We start from the raw sequence: 21,269 nt of genomic DNA, 5'->3' as shown, positions 1-21,269 counted from the left end.
AGCCCTGGTGGCCGCAGGCCTCAGTCTCCTCGTGCCTAAATGGGAGGCAGGGGCACCTGTCTCCTGTAACCCACGGGTCAGGCCCCCCTGGCTGGCCGGCCCCTGCTGGCAGGCGCCCAACACAAGCACTGACACCGCGTTCCTGATGTGAAGAAAGGCAGTCACGGAGCCTGGGCTCTCAGGGGACCCTGGGCCTTGGCCCCCTGCGTGGGAGCCGCTGGTCTCTGGGCTGTGCCTAAGGGGGCCCTATCCCTGCAGACGGCGGGCAAAGACCTGAACCCCTCAGCTCCCTGCATTACGAACTCCTCCCAGCCTGAGGATCTGGTCCTGGCTCCGTCCCCCCCGCAGCCCCCCAACCCGCCCTAGCCCCCTCCCCCCACTGCTCCCGGCATGGCGGGCCAGCTGGTGCTCTCAAAAGGCCTACCTCTGCCGACAAAGGGACGACAACAGGAAACAGCCATGGAAAATAAAGAAGCCGCTGCTTCCCGGGCACGGGGTTCTGATCTGACGCTGCGGCTACACAAGCGCGGTATTGATTTTGTAAACTAAAGCAACATGAGAGGCAAGTGGTACCCATGTGGCCTTGCGAGGCCAGTGAGCGGGTGGGCAGCTGAGTGGCGGACGCTGGGGGAGCAGCGGAGGCTGTGCCCAGTGCCCTGGGCCCTGCCCCACCAGAGGCGTCCGGGCTCTGTGAGGCGGGCTGGGGCCCTGGCTCTCGACACCTGCTCTCCCTCGGCATAGGTCTCTCTCTCTCTCTCTCTCTCTGGCCCTCCTGCGGGCTGGCCAGCATCAGAGGGGCCCTGACCACACAGAAGCACTCACTGGAGCCCCTGCTCTGACAGCCCCCCTCCCCAGCCAGGGCCTCCGGGAACCACACCGAGAAGCCAGACCCGTGGACCAGCCCCTCCCAGGCTCCCTCCATGCTCTGCCGCGGGCATCCCAAGCCTGTGCAGGAATCATGCCTTTTATCTTTTTGCACCTGAGCCAGCGAACAGAGGCCTCCCTGGGCCTCAGGGGCTGTGGCAGCTGGGCACAGCTGGGCCCCATCCATAGCCTCAAAGCCAAATCTCGGGGGCTTGTGGGCAGCCGTGGATTTAGATGAACTTCTGGGGCCCCCAGAATCTGCGAGCTACTCTGGGGTATCAGACGGGCGGGGGCCAATTCTCTGTCTCGTGCCCCCATCCACTCATGCCCACCTCAGAGCACGGCGATGACTGTTAAACGAGTTATTATACGTGAAGCACTTAGCGTAATGCCTAGTGTATAGTCAGTGCTCAGTAGGTCTTAGCTATTATGACTCTTCTTAAACAAGATTTATTTTGAAAGGCAGAGCGATAGAGAGAAAGAAAAAGGGGGAGAGACAGAGAGGCAGAGAGAACTCTTCCATCTGCTGGTTCGCTTCCCAAGTGGCCATAACAGCCAGGGCTGGGCCAAGCCGAAGTCAGGAACCCGAAACTCCATCCAGGTTGCCACGTGGGTGCAGGGTCCCAGGCACTTGGGCCAGCCTCCACTGCTTTCCCTGGTGCATTGGCAGGAGGCTGGATTGGAAGTGGAGCAGCCGGGACTCGAACCAGCGCTCTGGTACGGGATGCCAGTGGCGTGGCAGGCGTGGGGCTGTGGGAGGCCTCTTTACGACTTTTTATCCATTTGCTCTGTCTTTAGTGGTTCATTTGCCCATTCACCCATTCATCCAGCCCATCAGCTTTGTCTGCCTGAGCCTACTGAGTCCACACCCGGTCCGTGGCAAATGCACCCCAAATCCAGCAGGGGCCCGGAGACCGCACGCGCTCACGTGAACCTGGGAGCTCAGTGCTTTTCCGGACGGCAGCCAGCCCCTGGGGACCAGCGAGACACCCCAAGTCCAGCCCCGCAGCCAAGGGTGGCCGCGGCCTCGCTAAAGCTGCAGCATCCCAGGAACGCACAGTGAGGAATCAGCCAGGCATGTTTACCGATTTATTTTTTCTTTCTATTTCCCCCTGCTTCTTTCAAGATCTGAAAAAAGCCAGTGAGGGTGCCAGAAGGTATTGGGTACAAGGAGTGAATTTAGAGACAGAACTCCTAGGACAGGGGATCAAGGCGGGCTTCCTGGAGGAGGAGTTCATCAGGTGGGGACAAAGGCCTGGGCAAGGCTGCAGGCAGCTGAGGGGCTGGGACAGCTGTGCCCCTAGTCGGGGAAGAGCAGGAAGCCGGAGAAGACGCTGTCGGAGCCCTCGGTGCCCACCATGCCGTTGTAGTCATTGACGCCCAGCCACACCTCATCGCCCACCTGCAGCCGCAGCAGCACCCCGCCCGAGCTGACCTGCTTGGCGTTGGCCATGTGGTCGCAGAAGGCCGTCACCCTGGCCCCGTTGTGGTACAGCTGCACGCACAGGTTGGCCGTGTGTGACGTGTGGTAGACAAAGTAATAGAGGCCAGGCACTTTGCAGGTGAACTTGCCGGTGCTCGTGTCGTAATCGCCTTGAGGGTTGGTGATGGCCGTGTTGAACCTGACCAGGCTGTTGGACTCTGGGAACTGGGCGGTCTGCCGAGTGACCGTGAACACCGACTGGTGCTTCTGCTTGTACCTGCCCTCCACGCCCGGCTCCCCAGGGGGGCCCCTGTGGCCAGGGTCCCCCGGCGGCCCCGAGGTTCCCATGGGGCCGTTTTTCCCGGGGTGGCCAGGTGTGCCCGGTTCTCCTTTCTGACCCTTAGGTCCTCGTGTCCCCGGGACGGCTGGGATTCCTAGGTAGAGAGAGAAGGCAGGAAGGCGGTGAGGGCAGGGCACAGGCCAGAGGGACCCTAGGGTGTCCTCGGGACACACCGCAGTGTGTGGTCTCTGGAGTCTTCTCGGGCCGAGGGGTGCAGGAGCAAGGCTGTAGCCCAAGGCGAGGCAGGTCCTGCCTCCCCCACGGGCTTGACCTCTGACCTCGCCTCTTGGCTCAGCTCCGCCATTTGTCACGGAGGAAGTAGGCCGAGACGGGAGGGGGGGCCGCGGGTGGCTGCGCCAAGTAAGGGGGGGGGTTATGGGTGGGGGGCAGCCAAAAGTCCAAGCTCCACCCGTATCCCAAGATGGCTCGCGATTCCTAGGAAGCCCCGATGAGCCCGCGGCGGCCCCTGCGAGGCCTCTGGCCTAATTCGGCTTTGTAATCTGTGCAAATTTTTATTTGGAAATGATGGTGGCTTCCTAGGAACTTGGGGGGAGGAAAGAGACTGGGTTTCCCCTGCTGGCCCATCTCGCGTGTCACTAACAGACAAATCGGAACCAGGGCACCGACATTCTCGCAGTCCACGGAGCTTGCGCCGGTTTTGCACGCCTGTGTGTGCGCACATGTTTGTGCGTGTGTGTGTTCACACGCATGTGTACATGTGTGTTCCCAAACAGGGTTTTATCCCGTGTAGGTTTCCACACCCCCCACCGGCCCTGAATCAAGTCTCAGCCACTTTGTCTCCTTTGTTGTCGCGAGGTCCCTTGACATTTCCCGAACCGCAAAGCCCCCAGGACACCCACACCCTGCACTCCTGGGCCGGCTCCGCCCCCGCCAGCATTGGCTCATGGGAAAGCTTGTGGGGAGACCCGTGGGAGCCACCGGCTAGGGGCTGCAATCCCCAGCTCCCCCACCCCTCGCAGCCCCTGGGACGGCCGGTCTGGCTCAACTTCCCTGATGTTACAGAGAAGGGAGCTGAGGCCAGAGACGGCCCCAGGCCATAGCCGGTGTGGAGTCGGGACTCGAACCCGAGTCCAGCTGAATCCTGGATGAACTGATGGACTGAGCCTCTGTTCAAACCACACCCATCTTTAACGTCTGACGCTGCTTTCTTCTCCCAGGAAGCCCTCCTTGACCACCCCTGCCGGCCCTCGGGCTGGATGTGTGTGCAGCCCCATCGGGGACAGACCCCGTGTGACTTGGGAGTGTTGAGTGGGACCTGGGCTGCAGGTCAGCTGAGCCTGAGCAGGCGACCTCCCCTCTGAGCCCAGGACAGAAGAGATCCTGAGAGGCGCTGGGAGACAAGCAGGAGAGAGCACGCGGGGTCGCAGAAGCATCCGGTGACCCTGGCCCTGCCCCTGGCTCTCACCCGTCATGGTGCTGCCAAGCGGTGGACTGGAGGGGGCAGCGAGCAGGAGGGCAGAGGTGCACAGGATTCCACTGTGCGGCTTCGGACAAGTTGCTCAACCTCTCTGAGCCCAGGCTCTGACGTTGGCCAAATGAGGGGGAATCGATCCCGGCGGGATTTGGCCTCAGAGCAGGGCACAGGGTTGCCACCTCCGTGGGGTGAGTGCACGCAGAGCCCTGTGCAGGTTAACCAAGGCTTCTTCCTGGTCCCGGCTGCCCGGCAGGTGCTCAGCCCACTCCCTGGCACAGATGAGGAAGAGGAGATGCCGAGAGGTGGGGCTCCAGGGAGGCCTGAAGCCGGGCTCTGAGGACAGAGGAGGCGACGGCCATGGGGTGGCAGCTGTGGCAGGAGGCAGCACACTTCCTGCCTGGGGGGCCGGGGCTCCGGCCTCCATGCTGGCTCGGACGGATCCGTGCCCCTGCCCCTCCCCCCAGCAGACTCACCTGGCTCGCCCTTGGGCCCTGGCAGCCCATCGTGCCCGTCCTTTCCGGGAGTCCCGGGCAGGCCTGGCATCCCCGGGATGCCGTAGCAGTCTGCGCTGGCCTGGCTTCCGAGTGGCAAGGCCAGCAGGAGCAGCAGCAGGTGCAGCCCAAGCGGGGACTGGGAGCCGAGCCCCACATCCATGCTGGGGAGGGAGCGACAGGGAAGGCATGGAGGTGGCCCACCTGGCCTTGCTCCCCGGGTGCCCTGCTTGTCCTCGGACCCACCCCGTGGCCCCCGCCCCAGCCCCCTTGGGATACGCCAACCAAGCCGTCCCTGGTGCCATGCTTCAGCAGCTGGCATTGGGTGTCCCCTGGATGGAGGCCCCTCCTCACCTGGGCGGGGAGCTTCTGGCTGGCTCACCGAGCTGTCCTCAGACCTGCGTCCCCTCTCCCAGGCAGGAGGACTCCGTGTCAGGGTGGCCGGAACCCGGATTGCCCAGGGCAGGGCTGGGCGGCCCCCGCCCCGCCCCTCGCCCCACTTCCCACATCCCCTTTCTCGGAATTTGTCCTGACTCCACACTTTCTTTCGGGTGCTGAGCCAGGCTGACCCCAGCGACACCCTGTGCCCCTCCCTGTCCCTGCCTGGTCCACAGGGACGGAAATGAAGAAATGTCCACTGCCTGCAAGGGCGGCTGTGTGTGCACGCGTGTGTGTGCACGCGTGTGTGTGCGTGCGCGTGTAAGCCCCCAGCCCAAAGAGGCCACCGAGGCAGGCCCAGCCTGTCAGTGGCAGCCCTGTGTGAGGCTCAGTTGTTTCCCTGCGTCCTAGGACGAAGTTGTAACCACCCCCTCCCACCCCCGCCTCGGCCGGTAAAACGAGAAAACCGATCCATGAGACAGGAGTCCTGGCTGGGAGCCACGCGCTGCCCGGCCTGTCGGAGTCCAAAGCCTCGCTCTGACCCCTCTGCTCTGCTGTCCCCAGGAACAAGCCTCGTGGGCACCTGCCGAGCAGGAGGACAGGGCTCGGAGACGTCCATGTCCCATCCCAGGTGCCATACATGGTGATGGGTGTCCCGAAGGGGCCAGCTGTGCGGTGGCGCCAGGCTGCTCCAGAGCAGCCAGCAGCCTCGGCCTCCCCTCCCAGCCCTGCTGCTCGCTTGTCTCCTTTAGCGAATCATTGGCTCTCCAGGCCTCAGTCTTTCCTTCTGTATATGGGGCAGGCTTTGAGCATTGGTGCTCTTCCTGTGCTGGAGCCCTGTCTCCCTGCTGATCTCACCTTTCCCATCATGGCTGCCTTCCCCAGCTAACCCCGGGCACCCCGACCTCTGCTCCTGGAGCCTGTTTTTCTGGTGAGGGGCTGCCAGTCCCTGCCAGGCTGGCAGAGCTGAGAGACCTTCTCCCCTCTCCTGCCTCTCAGATGGGATTGCAGGGAGAAGAGGGTCCCAGCCTCCCCCCATTCCTGCTGCCCGTGTGACTCCTGGGGAGCAGTTCCGTGGCCCTGAGCTTGAACCTGGATCCCTCCTTCACATGACCCGGGGCAGTGCATCCTGCAGGCACAATGCCCAGCCCCGTGCAGGCGCCAGCTGGAGTCCAGCGCTCAGCGCCTGCCTCGCTGAGTGGCGACCCCAACTGTCCCCGTCTGTCGTGCGGTGTGAGGGCTGTGGAGCATCGGGCAAGGCCCTGGGCGGCTGGGGGCCAGGGGAGCAGACTGGACAGATGTGCATCATGCGGGTGGGGCCGGCACTGGCTCCCATCCTCTGTCCTCATGGCTGTTGCGCTTAGGTCTGCCTTGTCCAGCAGGTGGCAGCCTCGGCCCACGCTCAGCCGTCCTGCCCGGTCCGGGCTGGGGCTGGGGCCGAGATCTGCCTGGGGAAGAGGCAGGCGAGGCCCTTCCGTGGCCTGACTCGGGGACCCCCGTTTGCCCCGACATTTTCTTCGAGTTGCATGGCTGTGAAGGAGCCACTTGGGGTCTGCCCGGCCAGCCTCCCGTCTCGCAGGCTAGTCCTGCAGGGACCCTGGGTGAGCAGCTCCTTTCTCGGAGCCTCGGTGTCCTCCTGTGTTTGGTGGGGACCTGAGTGTCACCGGCTCAGAGAAGTGGCCCAAAGACAGGCAGGCGCGGGCACAGCCCACCTGGAGTGAGCGCAGGGCCGCGGGGATCCCCAGGTGTGTGCTGGGGGGGGAGTAGGGGGAGTTGGAGCTGGGTGCAGGGCTGTGGCCTGAGGTCTAGAACTCTGAGGATGGCCCCGTGTGGGTGCAGGCGTGAGGAGGTCAGCATGGGGGAGCACGAGTGCTTCTTAGAAAGCAGATTTATGGCCGGTGCCACGGCTCAACAGGCTAATCCTCCGCCTTGCGGCGCTGGCAAACAGGGTTCTAGTCCCGGTTGGGGTGCCGGATTCTATCCCGGTTGCCCCTCTTCCAGGCCAGCTCTCTGCTGTGGCCCGGGAAGGCAGTGGAGGATGGCCCAAGTCCTTGGGCCCTGCACCCGCATGGGAGACCAGGAGAAGCACCTGGCTTAGGATCAGCGCAATGCACCGGCTGCAGCAGCCACTGGAGGGTGAACCAACGGCAAAAAGGAAGAGCTTTCTCTCTGTCTCTCTCTCTCACTACCCACTCTGCCTGTCCAAAAAAAAAAAAAAAAAAAAAAGCAGATTTATTTACTTATTTGAAAGGCAGAGTTAGAGAGACAGAGACAGAAGGAGATGTCTTCCATCGGCTGGTTCACCCCTAGATGGCTGAGCTGGGCAGAAGTCAAGGCCAAATCTGCATCCGGGTCTCACACGGGAACACAAGCGTGTCTAAGGCCATGCACGTGGCAGGTGAGGGGACTGCACCCCTGGGTATGAGTGTCTTTGGGGGGGACTTCAGAGGGGTCGCAGGTGTTCTCCGGATGTCTGGTGCTAAGGGTGCTGGGACAAAAGCTTGGGCACCCCCAGTGTGTGTGTGGGGGGAGGGGGCTGGTGTGAGCCCAGAGGCATCGCTCAGCGCGCGTGCGTATGTGTGTGTGTGATTGTAGTGTGTGCACGTGAGTCAGTGTCATGTATGCATGTGTGTGTGGTGTGTGGTATATGTATGTGTGGTTGAAGCACACATGTGCATATCTGGTACCACACATGGCATATGCATGGATGTGACTGATGGACACGTGCATGTGGTGTGTGCATGTATGTACATGTGTGTGGCCATTGTGGACGCATGCGTGTGCACACACATGACTGTGATGTGCTCATGTGTGTCTGTGGTGTATGCATGTGTGATCCTGTGTGTGGCTGTGGTGTATGTGTGTGACATACACATGTGTTGCGACTGATGTGTGTACACATGTGTTCACGTGTGTGCACACGTGTTCATGTGTTCACGGCACAAGGCCCTGGACCGTGTCGAGGCTGCCATCCTGGCCTCCTCCCCTCCCCCACGCCCCAGGCAGCCTTCGGAGCAGCCCCTGCAGGGGACTGCGGGGGCCCTGGGGCAGCACCACCAGTGGTCAAGGCCGCCCCGCCTCCGTGTCTGCTGGGCAGAGTCCAGGGCTGGGCTCAGGCCCCCAGGCCGCAGGGAGGGTGCTGGGTGCCCCTGGGCCAAACACTTCCTCTCTGATTCCTGGACCCGCCTTCCTGGCCCGGGGCTAGAGTCGCACCTGTGTGATTCCTGGGTACAGCTGTCCTGGGCAGGGGTAAACACCGGAAGGAGTGTGTTCACCAGCAGGCGTGGGGTCCCAGCTCCTCCCCTTAGATACTGGCCTGGCGCCTGGGGCCTCCCGCCTCCCCCGGCCTCAGTTTCACCATCTGCAAAATGGGCCTCCAATTCCTACCTCAGGGCTGGGGTGTAAACACGAGGCAGCCCAAACTCCCGCAGGCTCCCGGGAGCCCCACACCCGTCCCAGTGTTCTTCTATGGAGGCCACCCTCGGAGGTGGGCGCTGCCAACAGAGGTACAAACTGAGACCACGGAGTGACAGGTGTCAGGGTGCAGGCGCGGCACGGGGACCCGAGCCTGCTGGACACAGCAGGTAAAGCGCTCAGGGCGGGCCTGCTCTCCCTCCCTCGGGCCTCCCCCCAGTGCCTGGGGCAGCAACCGGAGCAGAGGCCCAGCAGCCGGAGGCTGAACATTTATTGCAGGAGGAGCTCTGAGAAGGAGCCGGTGGCCACGGCTACAGTGACAGCGACAGCTCAGCGACAGCGAGGGGTGGTGGGCGTGGCCGGGGGGGGCACAGCCGGAGGCTCAGGCCGACGGGAAGATGAGGAAGCCGCTGAAGACGCTGTCGGCCTCAGTGCCCTGGTAGATGCGGCCCTGGGCGGGGTCCCTCTCGATCCAGACCTTGTCCCCCCGCTGCAGCTCCAGCGCCGTGCCCCCCGACACCACCTGGAAGATGCCTTTGCTGTTGGTGTCGCAGAAGCCCACGGAGCGGCGCGTCTGGCCCCTGGAGGCCGACACGATGAACAGGCAGAGGTCCCACTTGGACACCACCTGGAAGGTGAAGTAGTAGAAGCCGGGCACGGCGCACACGAAGTGGCCCGAGTGGTTCTGGTACGGCTCCTCCTGGTTGGTGATGACCGTGTCGAAGATGACCACGTTGCCGCCCGATGGGGGGTTCCGCCTCACAGCGGAGAAGGCCGGTCGGGGCTGGTCTCTGATGTTCCCTGGGTTGCCCCTAGGGCCCCTGGAGCCCTGGGGGCCGCGGTCGCCTGGGGGTCCGCTGGGCCCTGGGAAGCCCACCTTGCCAGGGCTCCCGGGGGGGCCGGGTTCTCCCGGGTCTCCTTTAAGGCCTCGGATGCCCGTCCGCATGCCGGGGGCCCCTGAGGGGAGAAAGGGCAGGTGGAGGTGAGAGTCGGGCGCCTGCCAGTCCTGAATGGGGCAGCGCAGGGGAGCGCCTGGGCCTTCAAGACCTGGATTCTGACTGGCTGTGTGACCTAAGGGAGGTGTCTCAACCTCTCTGGGTCTCTGCTGTGAAATGCAGAGAAGTGTGAGCCGGCACCTGGGAGAGAGGCAGCCGCCAGGGGACCACCCGGGAGCAGCCCTGCCCCCGCCGTGCCACCCCTACCCCGATGCCTGGGCGCAGGTGATTGCCAGCGTCTCCGCCCAGCCATCTGGTCTGCCACGACCCAGGAGGCCCCGAGGACCCCACAGGACGTTCCTTTCCCTCTGCCCCGATTTCCTCCCTTTTCCGTCACCCTCAGCGCTTTTTCTAGAACGTGAGCCACTCCGAGCAACCCATTCTCTGGAGGAGAAGGGTGAGGCAGTGGTGGGGGGGTGAGAGGCCTGGCTAGGACTCCCCCCTCACCCCCAGGGCCAGTTACAAACTGAAGGGGCTGTGGGGGGCCCACAGGGACTCCTGCCTCTCAGCACCACGCCCACGCCAACACCTGGAGGCCAGGTGCAGAGGGAGGCTACTCAGTACTCACCGGGCGCTCCTCGCTCGCCCTTGAGGCCCGGCCGTCCGGGTCGGCCAGGCTTCCCCGCGGCCCCGTCCTTGCCGTCAGGGGCTCGGCACACGCCCTGGGTCACCCCAGAGCTCAGGGAGGTGGCCAGCACACACAGCAGCAGCCATGTCGAGGTCTCCATGTGGTGCCTGCGGAGACACAGGTGCGATGAGGGGCGCCTCTCGGTCCCCCCGCTCCCCTCTCCCGCACACACACCCAGAACCGCAGCCGCACCCGGAGACACGCGTGCACCGGGCACAGCCGCAGGGTCATACTCAGCCCCGGCCCCGGCCACAAGCGCAGCACCCACTGCGCCCTCCAGAACTGAGACCCCGGTGGACGTCTCCCCTCTCCCCCCCCCTCCCCGGGCGCACACACTCACACACTCCCATGGCTGATCGATTTCATTGAACAAATATTTATCGAGCGTTGGCTCCTTATTTAATGAACACTCTCACGTCCAGGTGGCGGAGCTGTGCAGACACACTGCGACACCGGTGCCTGCTCACTGCTCTGCACCCGGGGGCTCGCTGTCCCCCACGGCCCCCTCCTGGGCTCCGGCACCTCGAGGCTTTTCCCAGCTCCTTCAGTTTGGGGGGATCAAGGCCCAGGAACTGTGGGCCCGCCTCACTCCTCGCCTCCCCCAGGCCTGGCCCTAGGGGGTTGAGGTCCCTTCCCCTGAGCCATTCTGGGTGCTGACTCCGAGCTGCCCGACCCCAGCCCTGGCCTGGCCCAGAGCCAGCCAGCCACGGCCTCTGCCTGCTTCGTGGCCGCCTGCACCAGCCACCCAGCTGCCCTGCCCCTCCCTCCCGGGCTCCGGCCTCACCTGCCTTCGGCTTGTCCACTTGGGACTGGATGCTCCTGCCCTCTGCCCAGGGACCCTGGCGTGACAGCCAGCAGGGGTGGCGCGGGATGGGGGCCAAGTTTCACATCCCTTCTCCCTTGCCCTTCTCCGGACCTCCCCCTCAACTTCCCCAGGGGCCACAGCTCACCAGGGACATTTTGAGCAGACGTCAGCAAGACAAGAGCATCCGCTGTCCGGTCCCAGCCTGGCTGGTGTGGGCGTGGGCGTGGGGGCGGGGCGGAGAGGGATCCCTCCAGGCGCAGTCACCGGCAGGACTTTGTCATGGTGGTGAAGGCAGCAGTGTTCCCACAAAGAAGAAAGGACAGCGGGGGAGCGAGGGTCCCAGCGTGTCCCGGGAAAGCGATCCACTTCTTGGATCCTCCGTTTTCTTATCTGTAAGATGGGGACAACAGGTTCTACCTCATCCGATTATCAGAACATTTTATTTGTTTATTTTTAAAGTTATTTATTTGAAAGGCAGAGTTACAGAGAGAGGTAGAGAAAGACAGAGAGACAGAGAGAGAGAGAGAGAGGTCTTCCATCTGCTGGTTCACTCCCCAAATGGCCACAATTGCTGGAGCTGGGCTGATCCAAAGCCAGGAGCCAGGAGCTTCTTTCAGGTCTCCCACACGGGTACAGGGGCCCAAGGACTTGGACCATCTTACACTGCTTTCCCAGGCCGTAGCAGAGAGCTGGATCGGAAGTGGAGCAGCCGGGACTTAAAGTGGCGCCCATATGGGATGGCGGCACTGCAGGCGGAGGCCTAACCCACTGCACCACAGTCGGCCCCTATAGAACATTTGAATGATGTGCACCCGCAAAACACTGGGCACATGGTGAGTGTGCAATGGTTAGCGTCTATGGACATTTTAATGAAACAGCAGTCTGTGGCGTCCACCACCTGGGCAGAACTGTTGCCTACACCCCCTCACAGACGGGCAGCTCACTACCTGTCAGCACAGCGCACGTCCTCACTGCCGGCTCCGACCCTGCCCACTCTTCCTTAGGGTGAGACGCTGCCGCTCCCAGACCGGAGGCCAGCCTGCTGGGTCCACACCGGCGGGGGCGTTCTGCTGCTTCCCGGGAGCGCACTTGCTGTTTTCTTTTCCTGAGGATTATTCTGCCAGAAAGAGGGTGATGTGGGGAGGAAGAGGAGGAGGAGGAGGAAGGGGAGGAAGAGGAAGAGAAGAGGAGGAGGAGGGGGAAGGGGAGGAAGAGGAGGAGAAGGAGGAAGGGGAGGAAGAGGAAGAGAAGAGGAGGAGGAGGGGGAAGGGGAGGAAGAGGAGAAGAAGGAGGAAGAGGAGGGGGGGGGAAGAAGAGGAGAGGGAGGGGGAGGAGGAACGAAACTAAGGGTGTTTGCTTGGCCATGGATTCAGCCACCGGTGCAACGCGGGCGTCCTCTATCAGAGCGCCACCTCCATTCCCGGCTGCTCCGCCCTTCGGTCCAGCTCCCTGCTAATGCGCCTGGCAGGCAGCAGGTCATGGCCCAAGTCCTTGGGTCCCTGCACCCATGTGGGAGGCAGGCGGAGTCCCTGGTGCCTGGCTTCAGCCTGGCCCAGCCCCAGCAGTTGTGGGCATTTGAGGAATGACCTGGCGGGTGGAAGATCTCTCTTTCTCTGTCACTCTGCTTTTCAAATAAATACAACTGAATAAACTTTAACAACAAGAAAAACCCCAAGGACCAGAGACAAAGAGACTCGCCCAAGGTCACACAGCAAGGGGTGGGGTTGGCATGAGGACAGGTCAAAAATATTAACTCCCAGATCTTACAGAAATACAGTGAGAGCGAGCCCAGGAGGGTGGCTTTATTTTATTTTATTGGAGCTTATTAGTGAAGCAGGCTAACAAAGCTTGTTCAACAAAAGATGAAAAAATCGCCCACGGACAGAGAACTGCAGTAGAAACAACAAGGATTCTGGAATATTCCTGAGATCGCTCAGTGAGATAGGAAACCGGCTAATGTTCTATAAGGCAATAAACGCTAAAGCGTGGCGTTGTCTTCCCTACCGGCGGGAACCCATCTGCATCTCGGCCAAAGATCATCTGCACCTTATCGGTTCTCACCGGTCACCAGCTGTCTTTACAGAGGCGGGACCTCACCAACAGCAAACACTCAGTGAGGTCCCCCGAGTGGCAGGTGACCCTCAGGAGGGCTTGTCACACACCGCTGGAATCTGACTTTGAAAGGACGCCGCTTATCTGTTGGCCTCATTTCCAAGTGTGGGTGGTGGCACCTCCCAAGGAATAAAAGGCAGCAGGAGTGACGCGTGCAGTGTGGCGGCAAAAAGAAAGTGGGTCAGCGGTAGCCCTGTGACTCTCGCCACTGGGACACCTTCAGGCCGTCGGGACGGGCGCTTGGTCCCATCTCTCCAGAACACGGCCTCGTGGGGGAGGCGGGAGACCCCTGTGAGGCTTGCAAGGTCAAGATCTCAGAGCGGAGTCGCAGGAAAACCGAGACATAAGGTGGGCATTACTCAAAGTCCATGTGGACTCGTGTCTCATGCAAGACCGGGGTTCCGAAAATCAGCCCGTGGAGCAGGTGTTGGGAATGGCTAGTCTCACGGCTGGAGAAGGATGTCAGGGACGCGTCTTCCCGTTTCTCGGCGGGCCCCTGCAGCCAGGGTTCTGAGGTCGGGACAGATCCCCTGTTCTTCGGCTGAGTGGCGCGCCCACCCCATCCTGTGCACACAAAGGAATGGAATTGTTAGACTGGAGTCTCCCTCCTGGTGGGGTGCGTAGACAGGAGCAGGTGTCCGTGACCAAGATCATGCCAGAATTAGGCTCCCGCAGGGCCTAGAGGGCCGGCCCCGTCCCCTGCCTGATAAAGATCTATTCCCACTCTGACTCGTATTCGGCCAAGTGCGGAGAGTCACACGTGTGTGTAATGCCACTCTGAGCTTCTGCCGTCGTTTTCATTAAAGGCCGTTGACGTGTGATTTGCATGCAGTAAGCTGCACAGACCCCGAGTGCGATGTTCCATGCTTTGCGTGCGGCGCACACGGCCCGTGTCCCACTGCAGGGTCAAGCGCAGATCGCAGATGGGTGCTGGCCCCCCAGCAGGTGGCTCCACGCCCCCTCCCCCACCCCTAGGTAAGCTGAGATGCCCATTCGGCAGCCGTGGCTCCTCCAACTCTGTGTGGGTAGACGATGCTCGCTCGCTCCTTGCTTCCTTCCTGAACCCGCCTGGGTTGTGCGTCCGTGTCCTCGCACGTGGCTGCGACCATACCATGCAGCAGGATTCATGGCATGGGCTCGTCACGGCTCGTCCGTCCCCTCTCCCCCTGGGGGGTCACCTCGACTCTGATGACTAAAGCTGCAGGGAACATGCAAGCGCTGAGCCCGGCCGGCCCTGGGACGGTCCTAACACCGCACGGGGGCACAGAATCTACACCAACCCTCACACCCTCTTCCTTCCGTGGCCCGGAACTCCCTCTTCCACACGCACCCCCCAAAACACAGACAAGCCGGGGCCTGGCCTCATCCACTCTCCCTCCTCCCGTGGAGGGGATCGGCTCAGTCTCCTTCAGGCTCCGTGGGTCTCTCCTTCCTCTCTCGTCCTCACCACGCAGTAAGATGGGCTGGGGGGGGGGCGCCTGGGGGGCTGGGGGAGGCTGCCATGGGTGCTCTCGCCCGTCTTTCCTCCTCACAGATAAAGTCCCTCATTAGTCACAGGCTGAAGGCAGCCTGGGCTCAATTCAGTGCCTGTGTCCCTCGTGCTGTGTGACTTGGCAGGAGCCACACTGCGTGAGTTTGGGGTTCCCGGTCTCACCTAGAAACACTGGTGCAGGGGTGGTGCTGTGGCATAGTGGGTAAAGCTGTGGCATAGCGGGTGAAGCTGCAGCCTGCAGTGCCAGCATCCCATATGGGCACTGGTTCTAGCCCCGGCTGTTCCACTTCCTATCCAGCTCCCTGCTGTGGCCTGGGAAAGCAGTAGAAGATGGCCCAAGTCCTTGGGCCCCTGCACCCGCGTGGGCGACCTGGAAAAAGCTCCTGGCTCCCGGATTCAGATTGACACAGCTCCGTCCATTTCGGCCAATTGGGGAATGGACCAGCAAGTGGAAAACCTCTCCCTCTCTCTCTCTCTCCCTCTCCTTCTCTCTGTGTGTAACTCTGACTTTTAGATAAATAAATAAATCTTAAGAAAAAGAAAAAGAAACCCCGGTGGCAGTGGGCCTTGGGAGGGGCGGGGCTTCGGGCACCACAGCACTGGCCCCTGCACGCGCTGGACACGAAGCCAAACTCCCACCTGCTCCTTCTTCCCCCACCTGCCACTCAGGGGCTGGCGCCGCGACCTGATAAGTTTGGGAACGAAAAAGCAAAAGTAAGACAAAACAGGGCAAAGCCTCCAAGGAGAGTGAAGAAAAAATAGGAAGAAATAAAGTTCCCCCCCACACCCTCATCCCCGGCCTCAGCTGGAGCTCGGCGCCCACGGTGCCCTGCGGGGAGAGCACCCCTGGGGGGAGGTGCACCTGGCAGCCACCACACAGGCAGGTGAGCTGCAGGAAGGGGATTAAGGGAGTTAGGGAAACAAACGGAGCAGCTGTGGGAGCCAACCTGGAGGTGGTGCTGCCACCTGCTGGGGGTGCAGCCCGGGTTCTGGAACATGCCTGCCAAGCTCCCCAGGGCTCACAGAGGCAGGAGGGCTCAGCAGATTGGACAGAGAAAGCTGCGACCACTGTGGTGTCTTTGGGATAAGCACTGCCCTCTCTGGGGTATTTGGAAGCTGAAGTCTTGGTAAATTTGCAAGATGCTCCCAGGACTGATCAGGGGCGTGCAGGGCTCTGTACTGGGTACTTAAGACGCTGTCATACTTGACCATCACAAACCCCAGGGTGGTAGCGCTATGAAGGCACCCCTTTTACAAGATGCAGTAACTGAGGCTCAGAGAGGGCAAGTAACACACCCAGGGTCACACAGCCAGGGTGGTAGAGTTACCTCCCCACACGGGGTCACCATTCCCTGGGCAGCCTGCAGGTGGCTCCAAATCCGCAGCTCAGGAAGAAGCCGGCAAAGAGGTCACACAGAGGCTGCAGGGACTCCAACCGCGTGTTTGCCAGCTCCAGGCATTTGACACGCATCTTTCTCACTCAGTTTACTCGTTAAGCTTACAGAGTAGGTTTTGGTTCATTTTTTCTTTTAAGATTTATCTGAAGGGCAGAGTGACAGAGAGAGAGAGAGAGAATCTTCCATCTGCCAATTTACTTCCCAAATGGTTGCAACAGCCTGGACTGGGCAAGGTACTAGCCAGGAGCCAGGAACTCCATCTGGGTCTCCCACATGGATGGCAGGGACCCAAGCATGTGGGCCGTCTGCCGCTGCTTTCCCAGGCGCGTTAGCAGGGAGCTGGATCAGAAGTGGAGCAGCGGAGCTGATTTGGGATCCTGGCACTGCAGGCGGCGGCCTCACCGGCTGCACCGCAACGCTGGCCCCACTGGTTCATTTTCAAAGAAAAACAGGCTGAGAGCGGTGAAGAGGGCGTGGGTCTAGGGGTTGCTGGATTTAGCAAATAAAAAACACCGGATTCCCAGCTCAATTTAAATTTCAGATAAACAACAGCTTCCAAAAGCTCGTGGCAAAGGGAATAATTTTAGCGTAAAAATGTTTTGAACTCTGCGCATAGATTTTCAGGATACACGTTTTCCATGAATGTTTTGAAGCCGCCCGCCTCCCCAGCACTTATACTAAGAGAATTCTTGCTGTTGACTCCACCCCCGAGGCTCCCCCACAAAAGCAGGGTGGGGAGGAGTCGGGGGAGGAGGCTCCTCTTTCCCTGAGCCTCAGCGCCCTCCTTGGGGCCGAGAACCCCAGCCCAGCTCCCCGACCCTGAACCCCACACCGGGGCCATGGCAAGCAGCCTCCTGGGGTCTTCTCTCCACCCTACACTTCTTCTTTTTTTTTTTTTTTTTTTTCATATTTTGACAGGCAGAGTGGACAGTGAGAGAGAGAGAGACAGAGAGAAAGGTCTTCCTTTTGCCGTTGGTTCACCCTCCAATGGCCGCCATGGCAGGAGCCAGGTGCTTCTCCTGGTCTCCCATGGGGTGCAGGGCCCAAGAACTTGGGCCATCCTCCACTGCACTCCCGGGCCACAGCAGAGAGCTGGCCTGGAAGAGGGGCAACGGGGACAGGATCGGTGCCCCGACCGGGACTAGAACCCGGTGTGCCGGCGCCGCTAGGCGGAGGATTAGCCTAGTGAGCCGTGGCGCCGGCTCACCCTACACTTCTGGGGACTTAAGTTCACTTCTCAGTGCTCAGTGTCCCTGCACAGATCGCTGTCCTGGGTCTCAGCCTCCCCATTTGTAAAAATGATGGGGGCATTGGACCAAAGCTGGGGTTCTTGTGGGGTAGAGTCACCTGGGGGAGCTGGGCTGTGCCCCACCTACGCATCTGCAGGGCTGCTTAGAGCCTCTGTATCTGGAACGGGGCCCTGGGGCACCCAGGCACCCGGTCCGACCCTTTCTGGAGCCCCGACTACTGGTGGGGGTCCCTCCAGCCTCGGTGTGTCGGCAGAGCCCTCCCCCCAACCTTGGTATGATCCTTTGGCACTTGACAAGTGGGTAGAAGGCCCCAGAGAAAGGCCTTGGGGGAGGGGGCAAGGCTGGGCTTGCTGGGTGGGGGCCGCAGGGGCTGGGGTCCAGTCCAGCATTGGCGTCCGGGCGTGGCTCTGACCTCTAAGAAGAGACTTTCCGTTTTTATGAGCCCCTACTGCTGCCACGCCCACCCATCGAGGGGCCGCTGTGTCACCGAAAGCCCAGGTCCCTGTGCCAGCAGAGCCGCCCGGCCCCCAGTCTCGGGGACCAGGACCCTCTCTACCAGCCCGTCCTCAGGTGGCCCTGGGAGCGTCCTGTCCCAGGGTCTCGCGTCTCGGGCATGGCCATTTCCATGCTTGCTGTGGGCCTCTGTCCAACACGCCCCTAAGCCCGGGGCCAGCCCAGGGCACACGGGGTCACAGGGCGGCGCGAACCCGGCCCAGCCGGGCTGTGCACTCCGAGCCCGCCCTCCCTCCCTCGTTTGCCCACCTTGCAGCCGCTCTGGAATTCGGGCTAATGACAGCTGCTTCTGCCCCATTCCTCCCCCTCCCGCCGCCCTCCGCTGATTACAAATAAACACGGGCTCTACGCGGGAGAGTAATTAACTCTCCAATGTGGGAAGAGCTAATCAGCCTGGAGTTTGCTGCAGGTGGGAAAAGTGAAGGCTTTTCCTAAGTAGTATGCAAATGAACCTGTAGTATGCAAATGAACCCCTCACAGCTCCTGGGAAGGGCTGTCGGGGCCGGAAGTGCTGGCTGCAGCCCCGGAGGTGGGGGAGGGGGGACGGCCGTGTCCTCCAGGTGTGTGTGGGGAGGGGGCGGGGCTTGGCGGTCAGCGCGGTAGAGGGTCCGGGCTCCACATCAGTCCCAGTGCACCTTCAGTCTTGCTGCAATAGACGAGGCTGAGGGAGAAACAGGCTCTGAATTTGAGCGCCAGGGGACTCACCTGGACGACCTTGGCCTGTGGCTTCTGCTTCAGGAGCCTTAGTGGGGGCTGGATAGCAGGTGCGGTGTCTGACATGGTGGGTGCTCCCTACGAAGGAACTCATTAGAGAGAATCAAGACCTGCCCATAGCTTCAGGAGAGGCCCTGCCCCCTGGGGGGGCTCCCCGGTGGGCCATGTAGGCGTGTGGTCACCCTGCTCCTGACCTCTCCCCAGCTCTCATGCCTGGACTTTGTAAGGGCGGTGAGGTCTCCAGGGCTCAAATGTAAGGAGGCGCTGACTCTCAGGAGGGTCTAAGGGCAGAATTGGCCCTGAGAGTGAGTGCCTCTTTAAAAGCTCGCACCTCCAATGCTCGCTCCCCCTCATCTTTGGTCTGGGCCTGGTGGGAAGGCCACTGGTGCGGAGTCACCTCGCTGTTCCGTTAAGAATTGCCCTCACCCTGTGTCATTTATTTTAAAAAAGGATTATTTCATTTTAGTTTGAAAGGTAGAAAGAAAAAGATCTTCCATCCTCCGGTCCACCCTCTCCAATTCCTCCGAAACAGCTGGGACTGTAACTGTTTTTTTAAGATTTATTTATTTGCAAGTCAGAGTTAGAGAGAGAAGGAGAGGCAGAGAGAGAGAGAGAGAGAGAGAGAGAGAGAGAGAGAGGTCTTCCACTCCATTGGTTCACTTCCCAAATGACCGCAATGGCCAGAGCTGAGCTGATCCGAAGCCAGGAGCCAGGAGCTTCTTCCAGGTCTCCCATGTGGGTGCAGGGCCTAAGGACCTGGGCCACCTTCCTCTGCTTTCCCAGTGCCTTGGCAGGGAGCTGGATGGGAAGTGGAGCATCCTGCACCTGAACTGGTGCCCATATGGGATGCCGGCCCAGCAGGTGGTGGCAGGGACTCAAGCACTCCGTGTCCCCAAACTGCTGCCCCCCAGGATGTGCTTTTATAGGAAGCTGGTACCATGAATGGAAGCAGGTGAGGGCGTCCCGAGGGAGGTCTTAATGCTGCTCCAAATGCCCGGCTGGGGTGGCGACACAAGGTGATGGAAGCAGTGTGTATCCTGCTCCCCACCCCTCACTGGTTTCCTGAGTGTATCCATTTGTAACTGGTCGAAGGGTAACACTGAGCTCCATGCATTTCACTGCACCTAAGTTTTATCTCCACCTGACAATTTCAAAATAAAATACAGCGTAGATATCTTCTGGGAGATTTCACTCAGTGGCAATGACAGCCAAGGTGCGCATCCAACGTCTGCTTGCATGCCTCTCGTGATGGTGAGCTCACTCCCTGTGGGGCAAGGCCATCCCTGGTTTGGCAGGAGAGGTGGGATTGGAACCCAGATGGGAATCCAGAGTCCAAGGCCGTGGTCTGTGCTCTCTTGACCCTCCCAGGGCCGGGTGTGCTTAGGCACTGCCGCGGGCTTGAAGGAGACACACTCGGCGGTGAGATGTGAGCCCCTGCATGCCTGCAGACGCGAGAGAAGCACCCCCCCCCCGCCCCAGAGCTCTGCAGTCAGGTGGGGTCCAGAGCAGCAAAGGTGGTGTGGCTGGTGCACGCCCTCCAGCAGGTTCTAGCGCTCCTGCTGAGGGTATGGCACTGTGTTGTCCCGAGCGCAGCCCTGGCATCCAGATGGCCTGGTGGCTGTCTGCAGAGCCCCTGGCCCCGTGACAGGCTCTGCAGGATCCTGGGCTGCTGTTGTCACTGCAGCCGCCTTGGCTTCCAGCAACCCACACGGTACACGCTGGGCCCAGCACGGAACGGCCGTGCGCTGACCTTGTCCTCTCCCGCCCCATTTTCAGGGCTGACCTTGGCATTGGCAACATCCTTACAGAACCCTTCTGGTGGCTCGGATCCTGGCGGGGCCCAGAGGGGCTGCCCGGGGTCCTGGCCTCAGCCTAAGCTCTCACCACTACCCTGGCGCTTGTTCTGCACCCAGGCTGGCCAGCCGGAATTCCAGCATGAGAACTGCCCGGGCCCACTGTGGCGCACTCACAGTCTCTGGAGGGAGGCACACATGGAAATAGCAGGTCAGGGGGCAGCAGGGCGATGGTGAGACGAGAGTCCCCCCAGGGCAGGAATCTTGGGATGCTCCTCAGAGGAGGAAGGAGGTGACGCAGTGCCCCTAGGCTCTGAGTCCCGGTTCCTCTCAATGGCACAGGCGTCTTTGCCCCTGACTCTCAGTTTTCCCGTCTGTAAGATGGGCCAGTGAGAGTGCATGGGCACAGGGTTGTCGTGAGGGCCGAGTGGGTTTGCAGGCGTGCAGGGCTTTTCCCGGGTCATCACCAAGCAGGTGTTATGATGACCACATCTGAATTTACATGCCCAGCTCAGTGGTGTGGAGACGGTGGTGTCATTGTCACCTGTCACTGCCATCGTCTCCCCTTGCTGCTGGCCCCTGGTCACTACGCCTCTGCCTCCTGTCTCTGGGCCCCGGATGAGTCCGGGCTGTGAACGTGGGATCTGACCGCGTCTGTCTGTGGGCCCCGGCCCATTTCTCCCTGCCTGGTGTGTTCAAGGCCTGCCGGTTCTGCCGCCCGCCTCTCTCGCTAGGGCAGAGCTACGGCCCAGCGAATGAGATGCCACAGTTTGCTTCTTCGTCCGTGCACTGATGGACACGTGGTCACGTCCCCCTGTCACTTGGGAGTAGTGCCATGGCAAACCCAGGACAAATTCTTGCTTCTGTGGGACCCATCACTGCTGCTGTCTTGGGGTCCCTCCAGGAGCTTTACTGGGATCCCCAGGTCCCAGGGCCCACACAGCCCAGGAGGCCCCAGCTGCCCCCGCCTGGCTTCTCCCTGTCCAGCTGCCCCTCCCTGCCTTGTTCTGGGAGTTACTCTGCCAGGCCTGCCCCTCCCCCACCTCCACATCCCAAGCAGTCCCATTCCTGGAGCTCAGCTTGAACACCCCCGCCTCTGGGCCCTGACCCTCTGTCTGCCTCTCTTAGGTCTCTTGGTTTCTTTACACTTTAGGCAGCTGTCCCCGTCTCTGGGCTCACTGCCTCCACTTCTAGAACAGGGAGTAGTGTCCTTTGCAATAGAGTG

General features: G+C 61.3%; 2 protein-coding genes across 3 annotated transcripts; both read right to left on the bottom strand.

The window, feature by feature from the left end:
• Nucleotides 1–1,939: 1,939 nt before the first annotated feature.
• Nucleotides 1,940–4,724, bottom strand: C1QC (complement C1q C chain). The gene is made up of 2 exons (XM_062193157.1): nt 4,536–4,724; nt 1,940–2,721 (listed from the first exon to the last, which is right to left on the bottom strand). Exons 1-2 carry the CDS (start codon nt 4,714–4,716, stop codon nt 2,165–2,167), a joined length of 738 nt encoding a protein of 245 aa, XP_062049141.1. The 5' UTR covers nt 4,717–4,724; the 3' UTR covers nt 1,940–2,164.
• Nucleotides 4,725–8,592: 3,868 nt separating this feature from the next.
• Nucleotides 8,593–10,924, bottom strand: C1QA (complement C1q A chain). 2 transcript variants are annotated; one of them, XM_062193156.1, is made up of 3 exons: nt 10,757–10,924; nt 9,909–10,075; nt 8,593–9,302 (listed from the first exon to the last, which is right to left on the bottom strand). In XM_062193156.1, exons 2-3 carry the CDS (start codon nt 10,066–10,068, stop codon nt 8,728–8,730), a joined length of 735 nt encoding a protein of 244 aa, XP_062049140.1. In that variant the 5' UTR covers nt 10,069–10,075; nt 10,757–10,924; the 3' UTR covers nt 8,593–8,727. The 2 variants fall into 2 exon arrangements, with proteins under 2 accessions (XP_062049140.1, XP_062049138.1); XM_062193154.1 differs by having other exon boundaries at nt 10,753–10,907.
• Nucleotides 10,925–21,269: the final 10,345 nt, after the last annotated feature.

This window comes from Lepus europaeus, chromosome 5 (assembly GCF_033115175.1).
Source record: "Lepus europaeus isolate LE1 chromosome 5, mLepTim1.pri, whole genome shotgun sequence".
Taxonomy (NCBI): domain Eukaryota; kingdom Metazoa; phylum Chordata; class Mammalia; order Lagomorpha; family Leporidae; genus Lepus; species Lepus europaeus.
The sequence above is the reverse complement of the archived record's forward strand: the minus strand, read 5'-3'. Positions and strand labels throughout refer to the sequence as shown.